Source organism: Gloeophyllum trabeum, assembly GCF_000344685.1.
Source record: "Gloeophyllum trabeum ATCC 11539 unplaced genomic scaffold GLOTRscaffold_00008, whole genome shotgun sequence".
Classification (NCBI taxonomy): Eukaryota; Fungi; Basidiomycota; class Agaricomycetes; order Gloeophyllales; family Gloeophyllaceae; genus Gloeophyllum; species Gloeophyllum trabeum.
In genome coordinates, this window is record NW_006920417.1 from 660,153 (window position 1) to 679,510 (window position 19,358).

The window sequence follows — 19,358 nt, forward strand, 5'->3', positions numbered from 1 at the left end:
ATTGGATTAGTCGTCGGTAAGCAGGGCAGTTTACATTCACGAGTTCGAGTCGATTTACTCTCGCTGTGCCATACGTCAGGATGCATAATTTTTGTTCTATTATGTCTCCTCCTTCTCTGGTTCATAAATCGTCGCCGGCGTCGCCGCTACCTGGATGAGACCGCATTGCCTGCTAATCCTGGGCCCCTGGTAGTCTGGAGTCCTCCGCTGCCCCGGACTGGCCGCGAAGCATGGTATGGTTCTCCTGGGATGATGAGATACGTCCCTGGAGCTTCGCCCGTTGCCCGAGAGCTATCGCCGCCGCAATATAGCGAGTATCAATATGTACGTCCGGTCTTTGCGCTGAAGTGAGCCTGAAGTTCGAACCCCTTGGCGTTGACGATTATTTGCTACCCGTACGTTCTAGCCTTCGACCGCCAGCAGTCGGTCGCTACCCCCTCTACCCTCGCCGACATATAGTGCCCCGGGTCAGTCGAGCTACGTTAGTCAAGTTCAGAAAGCTGATTCAACGCTTCCACTGATATCTATCCCCCAGCACCGCATTAATGATTTTGTCGGCGGTTTCAGGATGAATGCGACGCATCAAGTATGACCGTCATGAATTTGGACGGACACCCTTTTGTACAGGACTTCACGGCCTAATGTGGCTTATGACTGATTAACAGGAAGAAAGATATTACTAATGAATAACACACACTGTATAGTCTCTGTGCGTGTATCCGGTTTTCTGTGACCCGTTGTATCATGTTTGTTGTACTCATAATTGTTATTCTTAATGATGACACGAACATTGATCTTTTTATTTCTCGGTTACGCCATTCCAGGCTCCTCCATGCCAGCCTAACCCCAGCTCGCGCGGTAAGCAGTCCGCTGTGAAATGATCCTCGCGTCGTTCCATTCGGCTACGAGTTTGTGGGCCTCGCTTCATCTGCCTCTGGACGGTTCGTACGTTTCTCTTTACATACCACTGTATCATCCATCCTCGGTATCCTCCTCTCGCTGCCTCCACTTTCTCAGGTAAAGCGGACTAACCCTTTACTGCTGCTCAGTATAGCTACCACAGGGTTAATCAAGCCGGCACTATTATAAGCCTGTAAACCTCGGTTTTGTTTGTTCTCTGCTCCTTCCTCTTTGATCTCCTGGTCCCTCGTTCCTCACCGCGTTCACTCCTCCGCCGCTGCCGTCTCTCTCGCATTCTTGGGCGCCTGTCTGACCTGCGGCCTTGACCTCTCGTTTCTTCGTCGGAAGAACTGGGCGAATCCTCGGAACTGGTGTGTCCGCGGTGTGCGTCCGGCAGGACGCCCGCTTCCATGTGTCCCGAAAGGCGCATATCGCCTTTGGCCAGGATCACCTCCATTCTGCGGGGGCGGAAGAAATACTGGTTGATGTGCTCGTGTTAGTATGTGATATACACCCGGTTGACAGAGTTTACTGACGTGGTTCCACACATCAACGAGTTTCGACGTAGGATCTTGCTTCCTGCGACTTTGTCCGTTCTTGATTGCCTTTGATACGAGCATGCCTTGGGGAGCGTCCGTCAGTGCAACAGTCGGTGGGAGCGGCGCGAAGGCCACACACCTGTAAGCCCTATGTTCATAGTTAGGGGAAGAACAGCAGCCGTGATGTTCTCTCTCGTGGAGAGCTCCCCGGCTTTCTTCACGTCGGAAAGGAACCTGCAAACGGGGGAAGGAAGGAAGGAAGCGTCACCAAGGCATACTAGGTGCTGGATATAGCATGGTACGCACCTGTGCCAGTCATCTTCCTGGATGTCATGACTCGCGAACGGATGCGGCTGCAGCATGCTCGGAGGCGGCAGCTGCGTGAACCCGTCCCTGATCTCCTTGCCCAGTCCGTACGAGACCATCGTTTGAAACGGCTCGTAGGAGACGTTGTGCGGCGGCGGGCGGCTGAAACACGGTGGCGGAGGGTCGAGGGGGTTGGACGACGACCCCGAGAAGATCTTGGTTATGGATGAGAGCGAGAAACCTGGACTCTGCTCGGGCGGTGGTTGTCCAGTCCAATCGTGGGCGGCCTGAGGACCAGGTTGATGCGGCGAGGGGTCGTACCCCTGCTGCGAGGGGAAGCCGTTCTCCTGCGCTGGAGGATAGGATGGCGGATATGACATCTGAGGTGAGACACCTTCGCGGTGATAGTCGACGGGCCCGCTCTGCCACCCCTCGTAATTTGGATTCCGGCCATGGGCAGCACGTTCGTAAGAGGGAGGACGATCCGAGTAGGCGCTCCCCGTTGGTATGGCGCGGGGATCCATGCCCTGTGCCTGCGGGGGTGGCAAGAATGGTGAGGGTTGGTGATGATACTCCTGGGGCGGGTACTGGGGCGAGGGACGGAATGGATTCGAGGATTTGTCTGGCATGCTTGTAAATGTTTGGGGAGTAGACGCTAACCACCGTCTTTATAGTTTCTGGCGAGGCTATGGCCATGATGCATGATAGCCTGCGGTGCTTCGTCCCTGCGGTATTTGATCTCAAGGCTAGTAGGTGTCAACGCGGTGCCAGTAGTACTCCTTGTTCTACTTTTATCGTGGATCTACGTCATGGTCCGTACAGCTATTGTACAGCGCACGTACTGTATGGGGGCTGAGATGTGCAAGGCTCGCGGCTGTACAGGGGACATTGGTGGAAATCCACAGATCCGTTGTTTGCGCAAACGACGGATCTGTGGGTTTCCTCCACATTCTTATCACGACTGTCGGTGGACTTGCTGAGGCCAGATCAGCTACCACCTCGAGCTCGACCTCTCACTAGTCCCACGACAAAGGCCTTTTAGGACTCACGGGGAAATTTAAGCCCGGGAGAGGGCGCCTGGGGAGTCTAGCGTGCTGCGTATGGAGTCGAAGTCAGGTAATGGGGCCCCTCCTTGACTGCGTGTCACAGGCAAAGGCTCCTGCCATACAATTAGTGAGCAAGTCCGCCTTATCATTGGAGCCCTCCGAGACCCCTCACGCTTGCTTCAGGGCGTCGCAGGACGTCGTGAACTTTTGGCAAGTGAGTGGCCACTAATCAACGCGAGACCCGTCCAGGATCATATTCTGCATGACTCGCGCCAATGGTCCACTGGAGAATGCTCAGTGTACAGTCCAGCGCAGGACCCTAACTGTCCCGAGATTCACTATCAAACCGGCACCACGATCAACCTGTACACCTCCTTCTTATTCGCCTTGCGCTGCCTCTTCTTCGCCCGCCTCGCCGCGCGCTCCTCGTCGCGCTCGTGCTTCTTGCGCTCCTTCCGCTCGCGCCGCCGCGCGCGGCGCTCCTTCTTGTCCCCGCGCCTACCAGAGCGCGTGCTTGGGTCCTCGTCCGACGAGCTGGACGAATCGTCCGAGCTGACGTGTCCCCGGTGCGCGTCCGGCGACGGGACCGCCGTCTCGGTGTTCCCCGAGATGCGCATGTCGCCCTTGGCGAGGACGACCTCCATCCGGCGCGGGTGGAAGAAGTACTGGTGGTGCGTGTCAGTGTATGCATGTATGTGTGTGTGCCAGGGGGTGAGGGGACTGACGTGGTTCCAGACGTCGATGAGTTTGCCCGTGGGTTCCTGTTTTCGCCGTATCTGCCCGTTCTTGATGGCGCGCGACACGAGCATGCCTATGCGGGTTGCCTATCAGCAGTAGTAGAGCACGGCGCGCAGAGGACTGACCTGTGAGCCCCAGATGCATAGTCATGGGAAGGACCGCGGACGTGATGTTCTCGCCCGTCGTGAGCTCTCCGGCCTTCTTCACGTCGCCCAGGAACCTAGCGCGGACACGCTGTGAGCAACCCACTCATTACGGGATCCGACGGCGCAGGAAGCACGCACCGGAGCCAGTCGGCCTCCTGGACGTCATGCGTCGCGAACGGGTGCGGCTGCACCGCGCTCGGCGGCGGGAGCTGCGTGAACCCGTCGCCGATCTCCCTGCCCAGCCCGAAGGTGGCCATCACCGGGAACGGCTCGTAGACGACGGCGCGCGGGAGCGGGCGGCTGAAGCAGGGCGGCGGGGGGTCGAGCGGGTTGGACGGCCCCGCGAAGAGCTTGGTTATGGAGGAGAGCGAGAAGCCGGGGGAGGAAGGGGACGGGGCGCGTCTGTCGTGGGGGGCAGGCCTAGGCGGGTGGGGCGAGGGAGTGCGCGAGGGGGAGCGGGAATTCGTATTCTGGGCTGGCGGGTATCCGGGATGTAAATGCCGGGACGATGGCCCTCCGTAGTGATAGTCGGCTGGACGCGGGCCGCCTTGCCATTGCCCGTTGCTTGGACTCGCGCCATGGGCAATGTGTTCGTATGCGGGGGGCCCGTCCGCGTAGACGCTCGTCGCTGGCGAGGCGTACGGGTCGCCGCCCGACGGCGAGGGCTGGCCAAAGTACTCCTGCTGCGGGAAAGGGTTGAGAGATTTCTCTGCCATTGTCACCGGGTCGATGATCATCGTGTCTGAGTCGCAACGGATATCTGCAGCCTTTATAGTTTGCGTGCTGGCTGCAGCGCTCGGTGCTTCGTCCCAACGGTATTTGATGTTTCGAGTTAGGAGCGCTCGGTGCTGTGCTGCTGATCGGTCTATTTTTATCACTGCCCCGCATTCCGAGACAAGATTAATATTGCTAGGGATGGACTCTGTTTTATAAACCAGCAGACAAGTTTCTTCCCTCTGACGGAGGTTCGTTTGTCCGCGGTAGGTGTGTACGGGATACTGGACTAGCAGCAGGATCAACGAGCGCCTCTTCGCTCAAACGAAGCTCCAGCACCGCTCCTGGTCACACACAGTGTGTTTGGGGCGCTGCACTGGTACCGGCCAGATATAGACGCTAACATGGCAGGGAATGATACACAATTGACCAGAGTGCCTGAATCTAATCTGATTATTCGCCATAAATCGCACCGAGATCACAGCTGTCAATGGTCATTCGATTACCGTGACATAGAAAAGGCCCGCAAGTATTTGGAGATACAATCAGAGCTATTTACGCGCCTTTCTCCTGACGGATATCAGATTACTCTGCATCTGCTGGTCGGCCCAGCGCGCCTCGAAGGACACTCCGATATTATGTATAACATCCGCAAAGTATCCCAGTAGATACTACATTGGCTTGAAAGGCGAAATTTCCAGTTCCTGCGCTGCTATATAGGCTCTGCGCGCGGCCCCTCGGATTCTCCAGTTGGATGGGCAGTTACTGCAAGTGCGTGGGATGGGTATGCAGTCGTCCCTGATCTAAAGAAGATGACGAGGAGCACGGGAGCAGAGCGCGGTCGCGTGTGCTGGGAACGCTAAGCTCGCGCTCGGGATCATGATTCTCACCTGACATACTCTCCAGCCAGCGGGCCCGGTACACGGTACACTTATTCCCGGCTTTGCGCTTCAGCTACTTATAATAACGCAGCGCGATGTTATCCGCAACCAGTCTGCTCTACACTGCGAGGGATGCACATCCAGCCCAAGTTCGCGCCGCTCCCGCCGCTGCCCGACATCAACGTCCACAGTTATCTGTTTGACAAGGATTTGCCCGAGTACACTGCGCAGATCGATTCTGTGACCGGGCATAGACGGACGCTGCGACAGTTCCTCGACAGGGCCAGGGATGGAGCAGCCGCGCTGTCCGCCCCCTCAGCGCAAGGCGGCGCCGGCCTCCGCGCCGGAGACGAGATGGTCGGCATCCTGAGCCATAACTGCCTGGTGCGTCCCCCGCCCCCCTCAAATGACACCAGCAAGGGATATATGTGCGCCCGCAGGACTACGTTGCGTTGATACACTCTCTGCTCGTCTTAACAACGCCGTTCGCTCTCCTGAGCTTTTACTCTACCGCGTACGAGCTCACGCATGCTCTCCGGCTGTCCAAAGCGACGTGCCTTTTTGTGGCACCCGACCTGGTGTCCCTAGCTCAGCGGTGCGCGAAAGAAGTCGGGCTTCCTCAAGATAAAATATATATCTTGGAGGGCCACGCCAAAGGCAAGCGATCGTACCATGACCTCGTGGTGACTGCTAGAAAGCGAAAGATACCACGACCAAGTATAAGGCCTGCCGTCAAGGATACCCTTGCGTACCTGGTCTTCTCTAGCGGAACGACCGGCTTACCCAAAGGTCCGTGAATGCTCACCAGCAGTCTTGCAAACGCCCCTTCACTTACTCGCAGCTGTGATGATCACGCACGGAAACCTCGTGTGCGCGCTCGCCCAATACCAAGCGGTCGCCGAGGCCGTATTCGCCGTCTATCCGGTGAGCCTAGCTTGGTCAACTCGCATCCCAGCACCAGTGCTCGGCTGACAGACGCTCATCCGCGCGGCCGCAGCCGCCGACGTACGCCACGCCCGAGGGCATCCCCGTCAGCCTCGCGTTCCTCCCGTTCTACCACACCTTCGGCCTGCACATGTTCAACTTCCGCTGCTTCCTCGCGCCGACGACGTGCGTCGTCGTGCCCAAGTGGAACGCCGAGCACGTGCTGCGCATCATACCCAAGTGAGCGTTCGTACCTCCTACTCGCAGGCGGCCCCCGTTCAACGGCCGGGTATGCAGGTACAAGATCACCTTTATTTCCCTCGTCCCATCGGTCGTCCAGCCGTTCCTCGACGCACAGAAGAGGCTGAAGAGCGACCTGAGCTCGCTCGTGTCCTTCGGGAGCGGCGCGGCGTACTTACCACCGAGACTAGCGGAAGAGCTCGCGCGCATCGGACCGAACACGACGGGCGTCGCCGAAGGTGAGTCCCCGGGCAGCTGTGGTTATCCGTGCTGAGGTGCGATCGCACCGACCAGGGTACGGCATGTCAGAAACGGTAAGATCTTCCAGTGTCCGCCCGGCTGTCCGCTGCAACGCCCCTTCCAGACAGTCTCCGCGACGATCAACCTCCCGCAGGAGCTGCAGCTCCCCGGCGGCCTGTTCAGGCCGCGCGTGGGCTCCGCGGGGATCCTCCTGCCCGGCATGGAGGCGCTCGTCCTGCGCGACGACGGCACGCACGCGGGCGTCGGCGAGCCGGGCGAGCTGCTGCTGAAGGGCGAGAACATCGTCAGGGGGTACTGGCAGAACGAGAAGGCGACGAGGGAGGCGTTCGTCGAGGGCGGCTGGATGAGGACGGGCGACCGGTTCAGCGTGGACCAGGACGGGATGTTCTTGTGCGCGCAGTCTCAGTCTCGTTGTTCTCCGTGGACCGGGCGCTGATACCCAACGTTGCTGTAGCTTCGAAGACAGGGCAAAGGTACGCAGCCTCCAGCCACACCCGGAGCCTGTCGGCTTACTTTCGCGGCTGTTCCAGGACATCCTCAAGGTCTCTGGGATGCAGGTGTCCCCCACAGAGATCGAGTCAGTCTTGATGGCGCAGCCGGACAAACTGATCAAGGACGCAGCCGTGGCGGGCGTGAGCGGGGGGCGGACGTCTGACGAGAAAGTGCCGAGGGCATGGGTCGTCCTGAGCTCAGCCGGGCGGAAGCGGAGCAAGGCAGACGTGGTGCGCGCGCTGGACGACTGGACGAAGGAGCACCTGAGCAAGTATAAATGGCTGCGGGGAGGGATCCAAATAGTAGACGCGGTATGTATGAAATCAGTGCTATTCGGGTGGCGAAATCTCCGAGCCGGAGTGATCCCTGGATTGACGCTCGTGTCTATTCGTAGATTCCGAAGTCGCCGACGGGCAAGGTGCTCAGAAGGCAGCTGCAAGACGAATACGAGAAGAGGGCGAAAGCAAAAGCCAAGTTATAACGCAGAGTCCGACGTACGTTTGCTGGGTATACACGTCTTCACGGTCAACTCGCTTGGATAGCACGCTTAGAGAATGTACCAGTAGATTTTTAGGATGCAAGTACCATTATTCAGGATATTTGCACTATGTACATGCATGAACGAGAACCAATCGTGATGATGACAAGATCTATAAATTATCTCAGCTGGTCTTATACACCTCCACCGCTCTTCTCAACAGGGATTGTCCTCCTCTCGGCTTTGATCGCCGGCGTAGGCGGGACAGTAACCTCCTTCAGCTCAGCGCACACCTGAGAATAACCAATCGTTATGGAGGTACGCAGGCCGTGTTTGAATAAGCTTACCTCTAAAAACTCGTCCATGTCCAGATCTGGGCGGAGCGCGAAACCGGCCTCTTCGAAGACATAGTCATAGTCTTTCGTGCTAGCGTTTTCGTACCCGGGAATGTCCTTCAACAATTCCTTGACCTGGTCTTTCCTCAGCCGCTCGACTGTCTGTCCGTCAGGCGAAGCCACGGTTTTGGCATGACTCTTGAAAGCGTCACGCAGAGCCTCCACTTCACCAGCATCGAACTGAGCACGGCTGTACAGAACCGGCGCAGCGCCGTGCTTCTTGCCTAAGCCAAGACCGCCAAACACCATGCTACTCAGTGACCACAGGAAGTTCTCCGACTTTTCGATGAGGCCGTGGGGAATTAATTGGGGTGCAGGGGTCTCAGGCGGGATGCCCATACTATTCAGGAACTTCGTCGCCCGCTCGATCTCCTGCTTCCTGCGGCTGTGGCTCCAGCCGTATTCCTCGGTCATGATATCGATGACTCTCGGGAGAGCACGCAGTGCAGCTTGGGCGTTCAAGAATGACAGACGGGTCCGGCGAGCGATCACATCCACGGCGGTCTGCGCGTACTCGTTGCGGCAGGCGTAGCGCACCTCGGCCTCGATATCTGGAAGAGGAGCGGGGTAAGTAATGGTGAGCCAGTGGATCTAGGCGAGCACTTACAAGGGTATTGACTGGCTAACCGGACTCCGTGGAGGGGCCACGCTTGACCGGTGGGCTCAGCTAGGGAGCATACAGTCCATGCCCGGTCACCATAGTCGTCGGACAGGTGCTTGGCGACGTCCGTCTCCAAGCCGTACTGCACCCAACCTCGTCAGCCCATAATATTTGAGGGTAGTGTGCGAAAACACTCACCCTCTGGATCAGCCCAATGAACATATTCCTACTCCACCCATCACTGCCCACGAGCCTGACCTTCTCCGTAACACAGCCGTTCCTACACCGGTCCTTGAGCCCGAACGCCTCGACTGCCTTATCCACCGTCTCCTCAGCCATCTCACGGTACGTGGTCCACTTGCCGCCCGCAATCGTGAGCAGGCCGCTGTCACTGAGATGGATCATGTGGTTCCGGACCAGCCCCTCCGTGCTCGCCGCATTCGGGTTGCGCACGAGCGGGCGGAGGCCCGACCATGCAGACAGAACATCCCCACGGCGTACCTTGATGTCGGGCGAGAGGTAATGCCGCACCTCCTCGAGCACCCAACGGATGTCCTCCTCCTGCGCTCTGGGCTCGCTCTCGACCTCGCAGGGAGTATCAGTTGTGCCCGCGATGGTGTTACCCTGCCACGGCAGGAAGAAGATCACGCGTCCGTCTGAAGTTGCGGGATCGAGCAGCCCCATGGTGCGAGGCGAGTAGTAGTTGGGTAGGGTGATGTGGACGCCGGAGGACGGCTGCACGATTGGCGTGTGGGACGGGTTGTCAAGCTTGAGCAGAGTGTCGGAGAAAGGACCTGTGGCATTCACGATGCCCTGCAGAGATCGTCAGGCTCAATAGCAGCGGCTGAAAGAGATATAAAAATGTACCCTAGCTTTGACGTCCCACTCCTCACCGGTCAGTTTGTCCTTCACCCGTGCCCCGCACAGCTGGCCCTTTTCGTCCTTCCTCAATTGTATCACTTCCACGTAGTTAGCAGCCGTTGCTCCGTGCTTCACAGCGGTCATGACCAGCGCCATGTTCATTCGCGAGTCATTATGTTGGCCTAGGATTGAATTGAGTAAGACATGTAGTTTCGGGGATACGATAAAATTCACTGACCATCGTAGTAAACCAATGCACCAACCAGTCCCTGGCTCTTCAGCATGGGGAAGGTCTCGAGGGCCTTGCCTCTGCTCATAAGGTACGAACTTTCCATATTCTCCTTCCCTGCCAGAATGTCGTACATCTTGCACCCTACCCAGTAGTAGGGGACCTGCCAATACCTGAACCCGCGTGGTGAGCACTCCCCTCGCAGACCACAGCCGAATGCACATACTTGTATATCGGCAGCATGATGGGGAGCATATGGCTCAAGTAAGGCGCAGTCTCCAGGAAGACCTTCCGCTCGTGCAAAGCTTCCTTCACCAGCTTGTACTGCTCGTAGTCAAGCTCCATGACGGCTTTTTGGAGGTACCGCACGCCGCCATGAACGAGCTTGGTAGACTTCGACGAGGTACCTAATCGTAGAGTAGAAAATGCGAATGTGAGTATGTCACATCTGGGGCAAACGTCCAAGGATTAACGAAGGAGAACGGGGGGACGGTCTGGAGCGAGTTTGCAGCGGTTGCAGGAGTCGGGTCACCGCGTCCATGCTCTGGTCCGTTCAGGGCGAGCTTCAGACGCCGATGCGCTTAGCAATCGACAGTTCCGCCTCCGAGTACGTCCCCCTTTCTGCTTGCAAGTACATTGCCAGGTGGGGATGCTCTGGGGTGTAAGACACGTTATACCGATATCCCGGCAGATTCACCCAGGCAAGCATGAGAATAGGGATTCGCGTTCCCTCGCTCAAAGCGGATAGATCTGCTCCAACGCATCTGGTTCTAAAGATTAATTCAATGCTGATGCAAGGAGACGTGGGAGCGCGGTGGCGGACTCACAGGCATGAGGTACCATCTTGATGAGCTTGGAATGTGTTCATCCCGGCGAGTATTTGTGTTGTTCTATTCCAACCTTTGATGGTGGAGCAATCATGTGGTTGTCTTGTCTCCGGAGGTGAGGACCCATCTCGGGATCCGAGAAAGGCGTGGACAGTGACAGTCTCAATGGGCAGATAGCAGCAGCGTTACACGAATGGAAGCAGGAACAGGGCAGCAAACCTTCTTACAGGTCCGTTCGGGATAGGCAAAGCAGCGAGAAGGCCACAGACAGGATACCCGTGCGGACAATTGTCGGAGATTCGCCGTGAACCCGTCCGACCGTCCAAACCGGAGCAACAAGAGCAAAGGGAAGATAGAATGCGAAGGCAAGAAGAGCACTTACCAGAAGCAAAGTCGTCCCGCTCGACCAATGCGACCTTGAGACCCCTGGTCGCAGCATCGACCGCAACTCCCGCGCCCGTCGCCCCTCCTCCCACAATCAGTAGATCGAACTTCCCCTCATCGCCGCCCTCCTTGAGACTATTCAACATCGTTTCCCGCGAGGGCGGGGTCCATGGCGGCGGTGGCCTCCTTGTCTCCCTCGTCGTATCAGGGTAAGCGGGCCCCGAATTCAGAAAATAATACCCCCCGCCGACGGTGGCGACAGCTGCACCCGATGCGACGGCCAGCGTCCTGCGATTCAAGATTTTCCCCCGCAACATAGTGTGTGCTTGCCGTGGTCGTCGCCGGAGTCGTCGACGGAGAGACTTTGATGCAGGCAGACTAGGCACAAACCTTTTATGAGCGCATCCGCCGTGCGGACTCGGGATGACTTCAGCTGTGAGCTGCAATGCGGTCCGGCCCGGTCCGCCGATCTAGAAGCACCCCCGATCCGAAGGCACGTCGGCCTCGGCGCTTCGAGTTCACTCAGATGCACGTTGCTCGCTGTCGCGGACCCACTTCTCGGACGACCTCCTCGGCGACGACAACGACGACGACGAAGGCAGTCAAGTTCATCTCTGTTGAACCTGCTCGACGGCGACAAGAGCCCTATCGGGTACCCAAGTGTCTGAAACCGGCATCGAAGTGGTGCGGCTGTCGATCAGGGCCAATAAAGAGCTCGAGGCTCGGATCACCTCGATAGGCCTCGGATATTCACCGCCGTCGTTATCGCCGGAGAAGCTGGACAGTAGCGTGCATTGGAAGGGTACCTTTGCTCGGGACGAGCAACTCGTCATTGACAATAGGCTACTTGCATTATGTTCTATACTATATGTCTACTGTACAATACATTCCAATTCGCCATTAAATCATGTTGGAGGGAAATAAAATACACAGGGGCCAAGAAACAATGCGTGCATGCGTGAAAGACGTGAATGTGAGCGGAGGAAATAATAGAGCAGCAAGAACATGCAAGGGTATGGGGTCCAACGACAGAATAAATACAAATTGATAGCAAAACGACGAGAGCAAGAGGGCACGCCTACGCCAAAGCCCTCACACCTTCCTCCCACTCCGCACCACTAATCCATCCCACAGCCCTACAAACCGGGCACGACACCTCAACTTCCTCCTCCTCCGACTTCTCCTCCTCCATCTTCTCCTCCTCGACATCTCTACCCCACCCCGCGACCCTCTCCGCACTCACAAGACACGACGGGTGGAACTTGTGCGCGCACACCCGCGCGCCTTCGTCCCTCACCCCTGCAGGCCGTATATGCACCTGCTTCAAGCTCGCAACGTCCACGCATGGGATCGGGTCCTCGTCCGTCGGTCCCAGCCCACAGCTCACATCGTCGCAACGCAGTCCAGCCTCCCGCTCCTTCTGCTCAACCCGCTGGCGCAATGTAGGCCCCGGTGGAGGCGGCGGCGTCCACTCCCTCTTCTCGCGCGGCCTTGGCGCGGGTCGAGGGCCCGCGCCCATGTCGAACGGCGGTGGCGGACCAAAGAATATATGAGGACCGTGGATGAAAGGCGTCCCACGAGGTTGAGGTTGAGGCTGCGGTGGGGGTCCTTGGGGTTGCTGGGCCTGGGGTTGAGGCGGGACACCCGTCTGCCGTGGCTGTTGTTCTTGTGGTTGTGCTGGAGGTCGCGGCAAAGGCACCCCACCCAGCGTCTGGCCCAACATCCACTGCAGCCATGCTGTTGCCTGATCGGTGTCAATCTGCGGCTGGGGACCCGCGGGGCCCTGCTCCTGAGCCCGAGGTTGCGCCTGCTCTGGCTGAGGCTGTTGCGGCGGCACCGGCGGAATACCTGCGGCGGCAGGCGGTGGAGAAGCCCGACCGGTAGGCTGCGTCGGGGGATGATGATGAATGTGGAAAGTTCCTGGAACAGGTGCAGGACCGCCAGGCCCGAACTCGAGGTTGAAGTCAACAGTGACGAAGGGTTGCACGAAGAAACGCGGGCCAGGACGCGGATTAGGAGTGGTATTGGCTGCCTGAGGATCAGCATTCGCTGTGAATTGGGGTTGAGCAGGTTGCAGCTGAGGTTGTGCCTGAAGTTGAGGTTGCGAGTCGACAGGTGGGTTCGGGGCCGCGGTGGGCGCAATAGCCTCAGTTACAGTTTGCTGGGGTTGGGCCTCGGTTGCGGGTGCAGGACCAGCTGCAGCCGCGTCGGGCTGCTGAGCAAGACTATCTGCAGGGGCCGGCGCTTGCCGCCGACGAGGTCTAGGTTGGTAAGTGAGGTTGTCAGGATCAACGTTGAATCGACACGTTGGGCAGGTCGTATGCCGCGGCCTAGAGAACCAAGGGATAAGACACGAAGCGTGAAAGACGTGCGCGCAGGGCAACGCAACGATCTTGTTGTCAGACGAAGCTGCCGACTCGCCCTCACCAGGTGGAGCGATATCCTTCTCAGCGTCATCGTCCAGCAATTTATCCCAGCAAATAGCACACCCAGGAACGTCAGCGCCGGCATCCGCGCTACTCGAATCGTCGAGGTGCGCGCCAGGCGCTCCGCCCACTCTCTCCATCCTCTTCACCAAACCAGGCGGGACAACTTCCATTCCATCCACCAATTTCTTCGCGCGCTCAGGGTCATCCTGCTCTTGTTCCGGGGGTATGCCACCCATAAGATTGAGGAATTCGGCTCCGTTGAAATCAGGCCCACCCAGCAGAGTGAAGAACTCGAAGGGATTGAATGGATTGTGCGGCTGGTGTACGGGAGGCTCGGTATTCGCGATTCCGCCAGCGGGCGCGTCGGGTGCCGCTGCCTGAGCTGGCCGTGGCTCAGCTGCTCCGAACCGTCGAGCCATGGGGACGCCGTTTAGATTGATAGTGAATGCGAACCCCATTCCTGGATCAAACGAATTAGCAGGTTGCAGCGGCACATATGTGCCGATTGGGATGAAGAACAGACCAGGGTGCCCTTGAGGTGCGTGAGGAGCTTGAGCGCCTGCAGTACCCTGCTCTGTATTGGCTGCAGCAGGGCCTGTTGTACGTTGACGTGATCGTGGACGATCTTCATCGTCCTCGACCTCCTCTACCCTCACCCGCCGGTTGGGTCCCCTGGTCGGTTGGGTGATAGGCTCAAGTGGCGGCATGTCAGATGAGACGTCCGTCCAATTGCTATCGTTGTCGTCGTCGACTGGCTGTGTGGCATCCATCATCTCGACTTCTCGGACGTCCCGAGCCGAACTGGTGTCGGAGGATGAGTCGGAGACAGAGTGTAATGAGGGCATGCTACTTGAATCGGAAGTAGCGCGATCAGGCGATTGTGATTCGCCTGAGTCGATTGTTAGCGAACGTCCAGCCTGTAAAGGATCGAACGAAGAATACTCACCTGATCCTGAGGCAGCGGCATCCGCTTGTGTCTGCGGATTAGCTATAGGCTCTAAAGGTGGAGGACCATCCAGCTCTGGCTCCGCGGGGATCATTTCTCGATCAACGATCTCTGGCTGGGAGTTGGAAGTGCTAGATGCGGCAGCTTCTAGCTCCTCGATGGGCGTCATTTCCCGATCTTCCACGTCGGAGGACTGCGTCGTAGCGTTGGCGGCATCAGACGTGGTCTCATGTGGAAGCATTGCTTGGGCGTCGTGGTTGTCGTGTGCAGGCTGATCATTCTGCGCTCCCGCATGGGGAACTTGGGGAATGAACGCCCCGACGAGATTCTGCAGGAGATGGCCAAAGTCTATGAATCCGTGATTATTATGTTCCATTAAGACGGCGACAGATGCGACACCGTATGCGTTGTGTAGAAGAAAGCTGGTAGTTGTTGTGGTACGGAAACAAGAGTATTCAATGCATGCAGGGTACTTGAGCAGTCGCGAGAGGTATGACACGATCTGTTTGCCCGTATTTGTCAGCGCGTCTGGAAACTTCGAGTGCTGTGGCGTCGCGCCCACAATTCCTCCCTCCGTCCACGATATTCCACAGATGATTCTTTTGCGACGCTGCGCGGATATACTGTAAGCTGTACAACGCTCTTGAAGTGGGTGCCGTCTTCGCATAAGACGAAGGCGCCGTGGTTTAGTTTCTATAACTATCACATGTCGTGGCAGTCACGGTGAATACGGTACAGTACGTCTGCACTCCAGTTGACCCCGGTTTTCATGGTACAGGTCATCTTTCGTCATTCACCGTCCGAAAGTTATGAAAGGAGCGCATGGACTATCAAAACCCTGCTCACGACGAATACTTGCAGGCTGCGAATGGTACTAGAAATTCATCGCGTCTCATGCCGAACCGAAGCTTATCGCCCAAGCTTTCACTAATGTTCGTACTGTCGAAATTGCATTGCACTATCGATTGCGCCGTGTTGCTCTCGCGGTCATGAGCTGTTGTGGACACTGAAATACTTGTTTTTCCGTGTGCGTTAGTGGCCAGGCATCGAAGATTGTCAGGTCTTGTCAAGAATGCGGGGCCATGCAATTGCCCTCAAAGTCGCCATACACTGTCGGAAACCACCTCTTACCCTCTCGGTCATGACCTGCGATGGAGTCTTCGACTTGTTCTATCCGCGTGCTTTTAGGCCGTATCGCTGGGTCAGGCGGGAATGTAGTGTTCCCTTACGTTGGGTCCCTTCCATCCGGAACGTTGTACAACCTTACTCAGCTTGGTGCCAGCTCCTCAACGCCCTCTATGTGTTGCTCTGGTCCCGGGCCTTGCGAGATCTCTTTCTTCCATCCTGATACCTCAAAACTCGGGCTGACTGGTCCGCTTCGTGCGGGGTGGCCGCAGTCGTTCAGCCTTCCTTGCTGTGGCTATCTTGTCTCCTATCGTTATTTGATCCGTACATCGCTTTGGGAGCCTCATGATCCCAAATCAGCCAATCGAGTCCACTGGGCGAGTGCTTTCTCTAGCAGTCGACCCGGAAGGTTCGCTGGGACTATGACAGGATCATGTTCCTTTGCTATGACATGTCCGGACAGAGTTACAGGACTCAAGGGAACTAGGATCCCTGATTCGCCACTCTGCCTCTCGATACTGTCGTAACATGATCCGCGTCTGGTACCGTCTGGGCATATGGATGCAGTTGCCTATGTATGCTATCTGATCTTCTGCGGTATCCGATCTCGTGCTCAATTTGCCGTCTCTTGATTCTTGTGGAAGATGTACTTACCTCCTATGGCTCCGAACCTGACTCTGGATCTATGTGCCTCCCCGATGGAAGAGCGTGGAAGTCTGACACTCTCCATGCTTGCCCGAGGGTGCCGCGGCGCGCCACGCATTTCGTATATTCTGGATGTGATAACGGCTTCACCTCTCCACAATTTGCTGTTTCCAAGTCATCAATCTCCGACGACTGTCGGGCGGCATTCATAGCACTCTTCCCATCAAATGGAAGAAGTTTTGCAGACTGGACAACCTATGGAAGGTCTGGCTCGGAGACTGCATCTGCGTTAGGTGCCAATATGAAATTGTGCAATTCCGGCTACTTCGATGCCCCGCCAGCCAGGTGTAGTAAGCCCAGGGTGCTTGTGAAGGACGCCGTGGCTTCTGAATCTCGTACTTCCACGATGATCTGTGACTCCCCAGAGGTATATCTTCGGGCAACTTAGGAGTAACCTTATGCCGCATGCCGCCTGTTCTGGTTGCCGCTAAGGCACTGAGTCCTCTGAGAGGAGATACCGGCGGGCTGTTAGCCTTACGGGTTGTGAATGCAGTCGCCAATGCTGAGGACCCTGTGCATACTAGTATCTCCTTACTGCAGTTCAAGATTCTTGTAAATTGAACTATAGTACACGCCCTTGTTCCTGCGGGGCCGTAACCTTTGACCCAATATTGCGGCGAATCTAAATCAATTCGACTTGAAATCGTTGCGGACGAGTGTCACAGCGTGACTTAAGAGGAAGCGCCTGCAGACTTACACGTGCGACGTGATCGCAGACGTCAGTCTGAGGATTCTATTGAACTTCACGCCTTACGGCTGCAATCCAAGACTTGCAAGAGGGCCGTTGGAGCCTCCGCTGCAACGAGGCCAGCATTTGCAATGTCTGCACCAGACGACTCAGACCTGTCGCCTACGAGTCCGACAGAAGAATCGGACCTTCTGCTCTCACCTTCAGCGGATCCCGAGCCAAGGCCCGGTTTGGATGGCTACCCAGTTCACTGTGAGTGGCCGCTCTCATTGAAGCGGTGAATTTTCGTGGTTTTACGAGAGCGACCTCCACAGGGTACGATGTACGTCGCACGTTGTTCCTGAAGCACGCCGCCGACTGACCCTGACGTGAACCAAGGCCGACCGGACGGAGTCGTACACCCGAATCGAGCCCTTCCAGGAGAAGCAAGATACCAGTATAGAGTAGGCCTGAGTGTCCTTGACACCTGCAATGCATGACGGGGATGATACTGTATCTTCCTAGGTTCTTCTACAGCCCCATCACCCTGACTGTTCTGGGTGTCGCCATGGCCATCTTGGCCTACGTAGCGACTACCCAGGATGTGTTGGAAGAAGGAAGAGACAAACGGCGAGTGTGAGTGGATTTCAAGTCGAGGTTGTTTGACAGTATCTGACTTCTTCCTTTGGCCGTAGTGGAGCGTACGCTGCCATCGCGGGGTTCTTGTTGTTTTCTATGATACAGTTCCGTGATGGGCCGTTTATCCGACCTCATCCCGCATTTTGGCTTGTCGTGTTGGGGATAAATCTATTATACGAGTTGGCTCTCGTATTCCTGCTTTTCCAGGATCTGGGCTCCGCTAGGAAAATGATGACATTCATAGACCCCAACCTGGGCAAGCCATTGCCGGAGAAAAATTATGCAGAAAACTGCGAATTTACTCTGGAGAACGTATGGGTAAGTGCAAACTCGGTTGGGCGTTCGACTATGCCCACATTATAGCTTTCGGGCACGTCCCCATCAGAATGCCGTGGACATCTTCTGTCTGGCACATGCTCTTGGGTGGTTTGGTAAAGCGCTGATCTTGCGCGACTATTGGTTCTGCTGGGTACGTACGTGATCCTTTGATGGGTGTCGCTGCTAATTTGAGAGCTCCAGATCCTGAGCATCGCATTTGAGCTCGCCGAGTATAGCCTGCAGCACCAACTTCCCAATTTCGGAGAGGTAGGTCACCACCGATCCTCTGATACTTACTCGACTGATAGTGATCTGACAGTGCTGGTGGGACCATGTGGGTCTTCTTTCGCAGTACTCTCGCGGCTTCATGTAACCGTTAATTTCTCGTCAAGTGGGTGTTGGATGTCCTCATTTGCAATTGGCTTGGGACATACTTGGGTATGGCTGCGCTCCAGTACATGCGTCTGGTGTTGTCATCATCATCCTAACCGAATCGCACCGCATCAGGCATGAAGACCTGCCAGTACTTTGAGGTTAAGGTACGTGCGTGCCCCTCCGTCGTCTCTTAGTCCCTGATATTTTGAGAAAAGCACTATGAATGGCGTGGAATGCGCCAAATTCGCGGGTTCCGTTCCAAGACCAAACGTGTTCTTACGCAGTTCTCCCCACACGATTTTACTGCCTTCAATTGGGAGGGAACAGTCGATTTCAAGCATTACTTCACTGTCGTGCTGCTTCTGGCTGTCTTCCTCGCCGCGGAGTTGAACCCTTTCTATCTGAAGGTACGGTTCCGCGTGACAGCGATCCAAGCGCTCCATGGTTCTCACCGCTGCAATGCTACGCAGAGCTTGCTATGGATGGAACCCGATCATCCTATCGTCATCGCCCGCCTTGCCGGTATATTCCTTTGCGGGCTGCCGGCAGTCCGAGAACTTTATCAATACATAAATGACCCCAGGTACGATCGAGACTTCCCAAACCTTCTCGTCCTTCCTTCTCCCTCTAGGCATATCCTGCCCAATGTCGCTCCCCCCACGTATCCGGTTATACTAAACATGGTTGTGTATCTTGTTCTTCCGCAGGAAAGCGAAGAGAATGGGGCAGCACGTATGGTTGCTCTTGGCTACTATCGGCACGGAACTACTCGCTATTATTAAATGGAGTAAGGGCCAGTACCCAGAGCCCACGCCTACGTTTGTCAAATCGGCCTGGGCGGTGGGGGGTCTTTTGCTTGTTGCGTACCCCAGCTTACGGGTGAGCAGTCATATTACTCCGCCTTTGACAGAACCTCGTGTTGACGGAGTTATCGTATCAAATTTCAACTTTGCCCGCAGTTTGGTGTACCGAGCATGAGAAAATACGTTAGAAGGCAGAAGCGGAAGAATGAAACTAAGTCCCGATGATGACTCTCTGCCACTGTATCTTGCCACGTTGTCATCATCTACAGCCCATGTCGCCTTCAGACCCTACCATCTTGGAATACACGAAATATTTGTCGTCAGTTCACTAAGGGGACACATACTACAGAGCTCAGGGAAACTCAGGTACGTTCTCTAAAGAGATCATG

The 19,358-nt window shown here is 56.5% G+C and overlaps 6 protein-coding genes across 6 annotated transcripts; 2 read left to right on the top strand and 4 right to left on the bottom strand.

The window, feature by feature from the left end:
• Positions 1-1,163: 1,163 nt before the first annotated feature.
• GLOTRDRAFT_129977 (uncharacterized protein) lies at positions 1,164-2,374 on the bottom strand (the record flags this gene model as incomplete). The annotated part of the gene is made up of 4 exons (XM_007868708.1): positions 1,164-1,358; positions 1,437-1,522; positions 1,579-1,673; positions 1,746-2,374. The coding sequence occupies 4 exons, from the start codon at positions 2,372-2,374 to the stop codon at positions 1,164-1,166; spliced, it is 1,005 nt and encodes a 334-aa protein (XP_007866899.1).
• Positions 2,375-2,992: 618 nt separating this feature from the next.
• On the bottom strand, positions 2,993-4,412 carry GLOTRDRAFT_121694 (uncharacterized protein; the record flags this gene model as incomplete). The annotated part of the gene is made up of 4 exons (XM_007868709.1): positions 2,993-3,456; positions 3,517-3,602; positions 3,655-3,749; positions 3,814-4,412. 4 exons carry the CDS (start codon positions 4,410-4,412, stop codon positions 3,133-3,135), a joined length of 1,104 nt encoding a protein of 367 aa, XP_007866900.1. The 3' UTR covers positions 2,993-3,132.
• Positions 4,413-5,402: 990 nt separating this feature from the next.
• On the top strand, positions 5,403-7,668 carry GLOTRDRAFT_106285 (acetyl-CoA synthetase-like protein; the record flags this gene model as incomplete). Its single annotated transcript, XM_007868710.1, has 10 exons — positions 5,403-5,654; positions 5,711-6,059; positions 6,112-6,194; positions 6,268-6,434; positions 6,492-6,673; positions 6,729-6,775; positions 6,838-7,085; positions 7,150-7,168; positions 7,226-7,498; positions 7,582-7,668. The coding sequence occupies 10 exons, from the start codon at positions 5,403-5,405 to the stop codon at positions 7,666-7,668; spliced, it is 1,707 nt and encodes a 568-aa protein (XP_007866901.1).
• On the bottom strand, positions 5,411-11,288 carry GLOTRDRAFT_111346 (DAO-domain-containing protein). The gene is made up of 13 exons (XM_007868711.1): positions 10,961-11,288; positions 9,978-10,158; positions 9,761-9,924; positions 9,529-9,704; positions 8,860-9,474; positions 8,668-8,803; positions 8,013-8,611; positions 7,582-7,958; positions 6,492-7,498; positions 6,268-6,434; positions 6,112-6,194; positions 5,711-6,059; positions 5,411-5,654 (listed from the first exon to the last, which is right to left on the bottom strand). The coding sequence occupies exons 1-8, from the start codon at positions 11,277-11,279 to the stop codon at positions 7,860-7,862; spliced, it is 2,289 nt and encodes a 762-aa protein (XP_007866902.1). The 5' UTR covers positions 11,280-11,288; the 3' UTR covers positions 5,411-5,654; positions 5,711-6,059; positions 6,112-6,194; positions 6,268-6,434; positions 6,492-7,498; positions 7,582-7,859.
• A 516-nt stretch (positions 11,289-11,804) lies between these two features.
• Positions 11,805-14,768, bottom strand: GLOTRDRAFT_111348 (uncharacterized protein). Its single transcript, XM_007868712.1, has 3 exons — positions 14,338-14,768; positions 13,915-14,280; positions 11,805-13,851 (listed from the first exon to the last, which is right to left on the bottom strand). The coding sequence occupies exons 1-3, from the start codon at positions 14,711-14,713 to the stop codon at positions 12,041-12,043; spliced, it is 2,553 nt and encodes an 850-aa protein (XP_007866903.1). The 5' UTR covers positions 14,714-14,768; the 3' UTR covers positions 11,805-12,040.
• Positions 14,769-16,930: 2,162 nt separating this feature from the next.
• On the top strand, positions 16,931-19,241 carry GLOTRDRAFT_77251 (PSS-domain-containing protein). The gene is made up of 14 exons (XM_007868713.1): positions 16,931-17,107; positions 17,170-17,177; positions 17,234-17,298; positions 17,360-17,470; positions 17,530-17,791; positions 17,859-17,942; positions 17,993-18,058; positions 18,111-18,125; positions 18,184-18,229; positions 18,299-18,330; positions 18,382-18,573; positions 18,637-18,749; positions 18,874-19,045; positions 19,126-19,241. Exons 1-14 carry the CDS (start codon positions 16,987-16,989, stop codon positions 19,192-19,194), a joined length of 1,356 nt encoding a protein of 451 aa, XP_007866904.1. The 5' UTR covers positions 16,931-16,986; the 3' UTR covers positions 19,195-19,241.
• Positions 19,242-19,358: the final 117 nt, after the last annotated feature.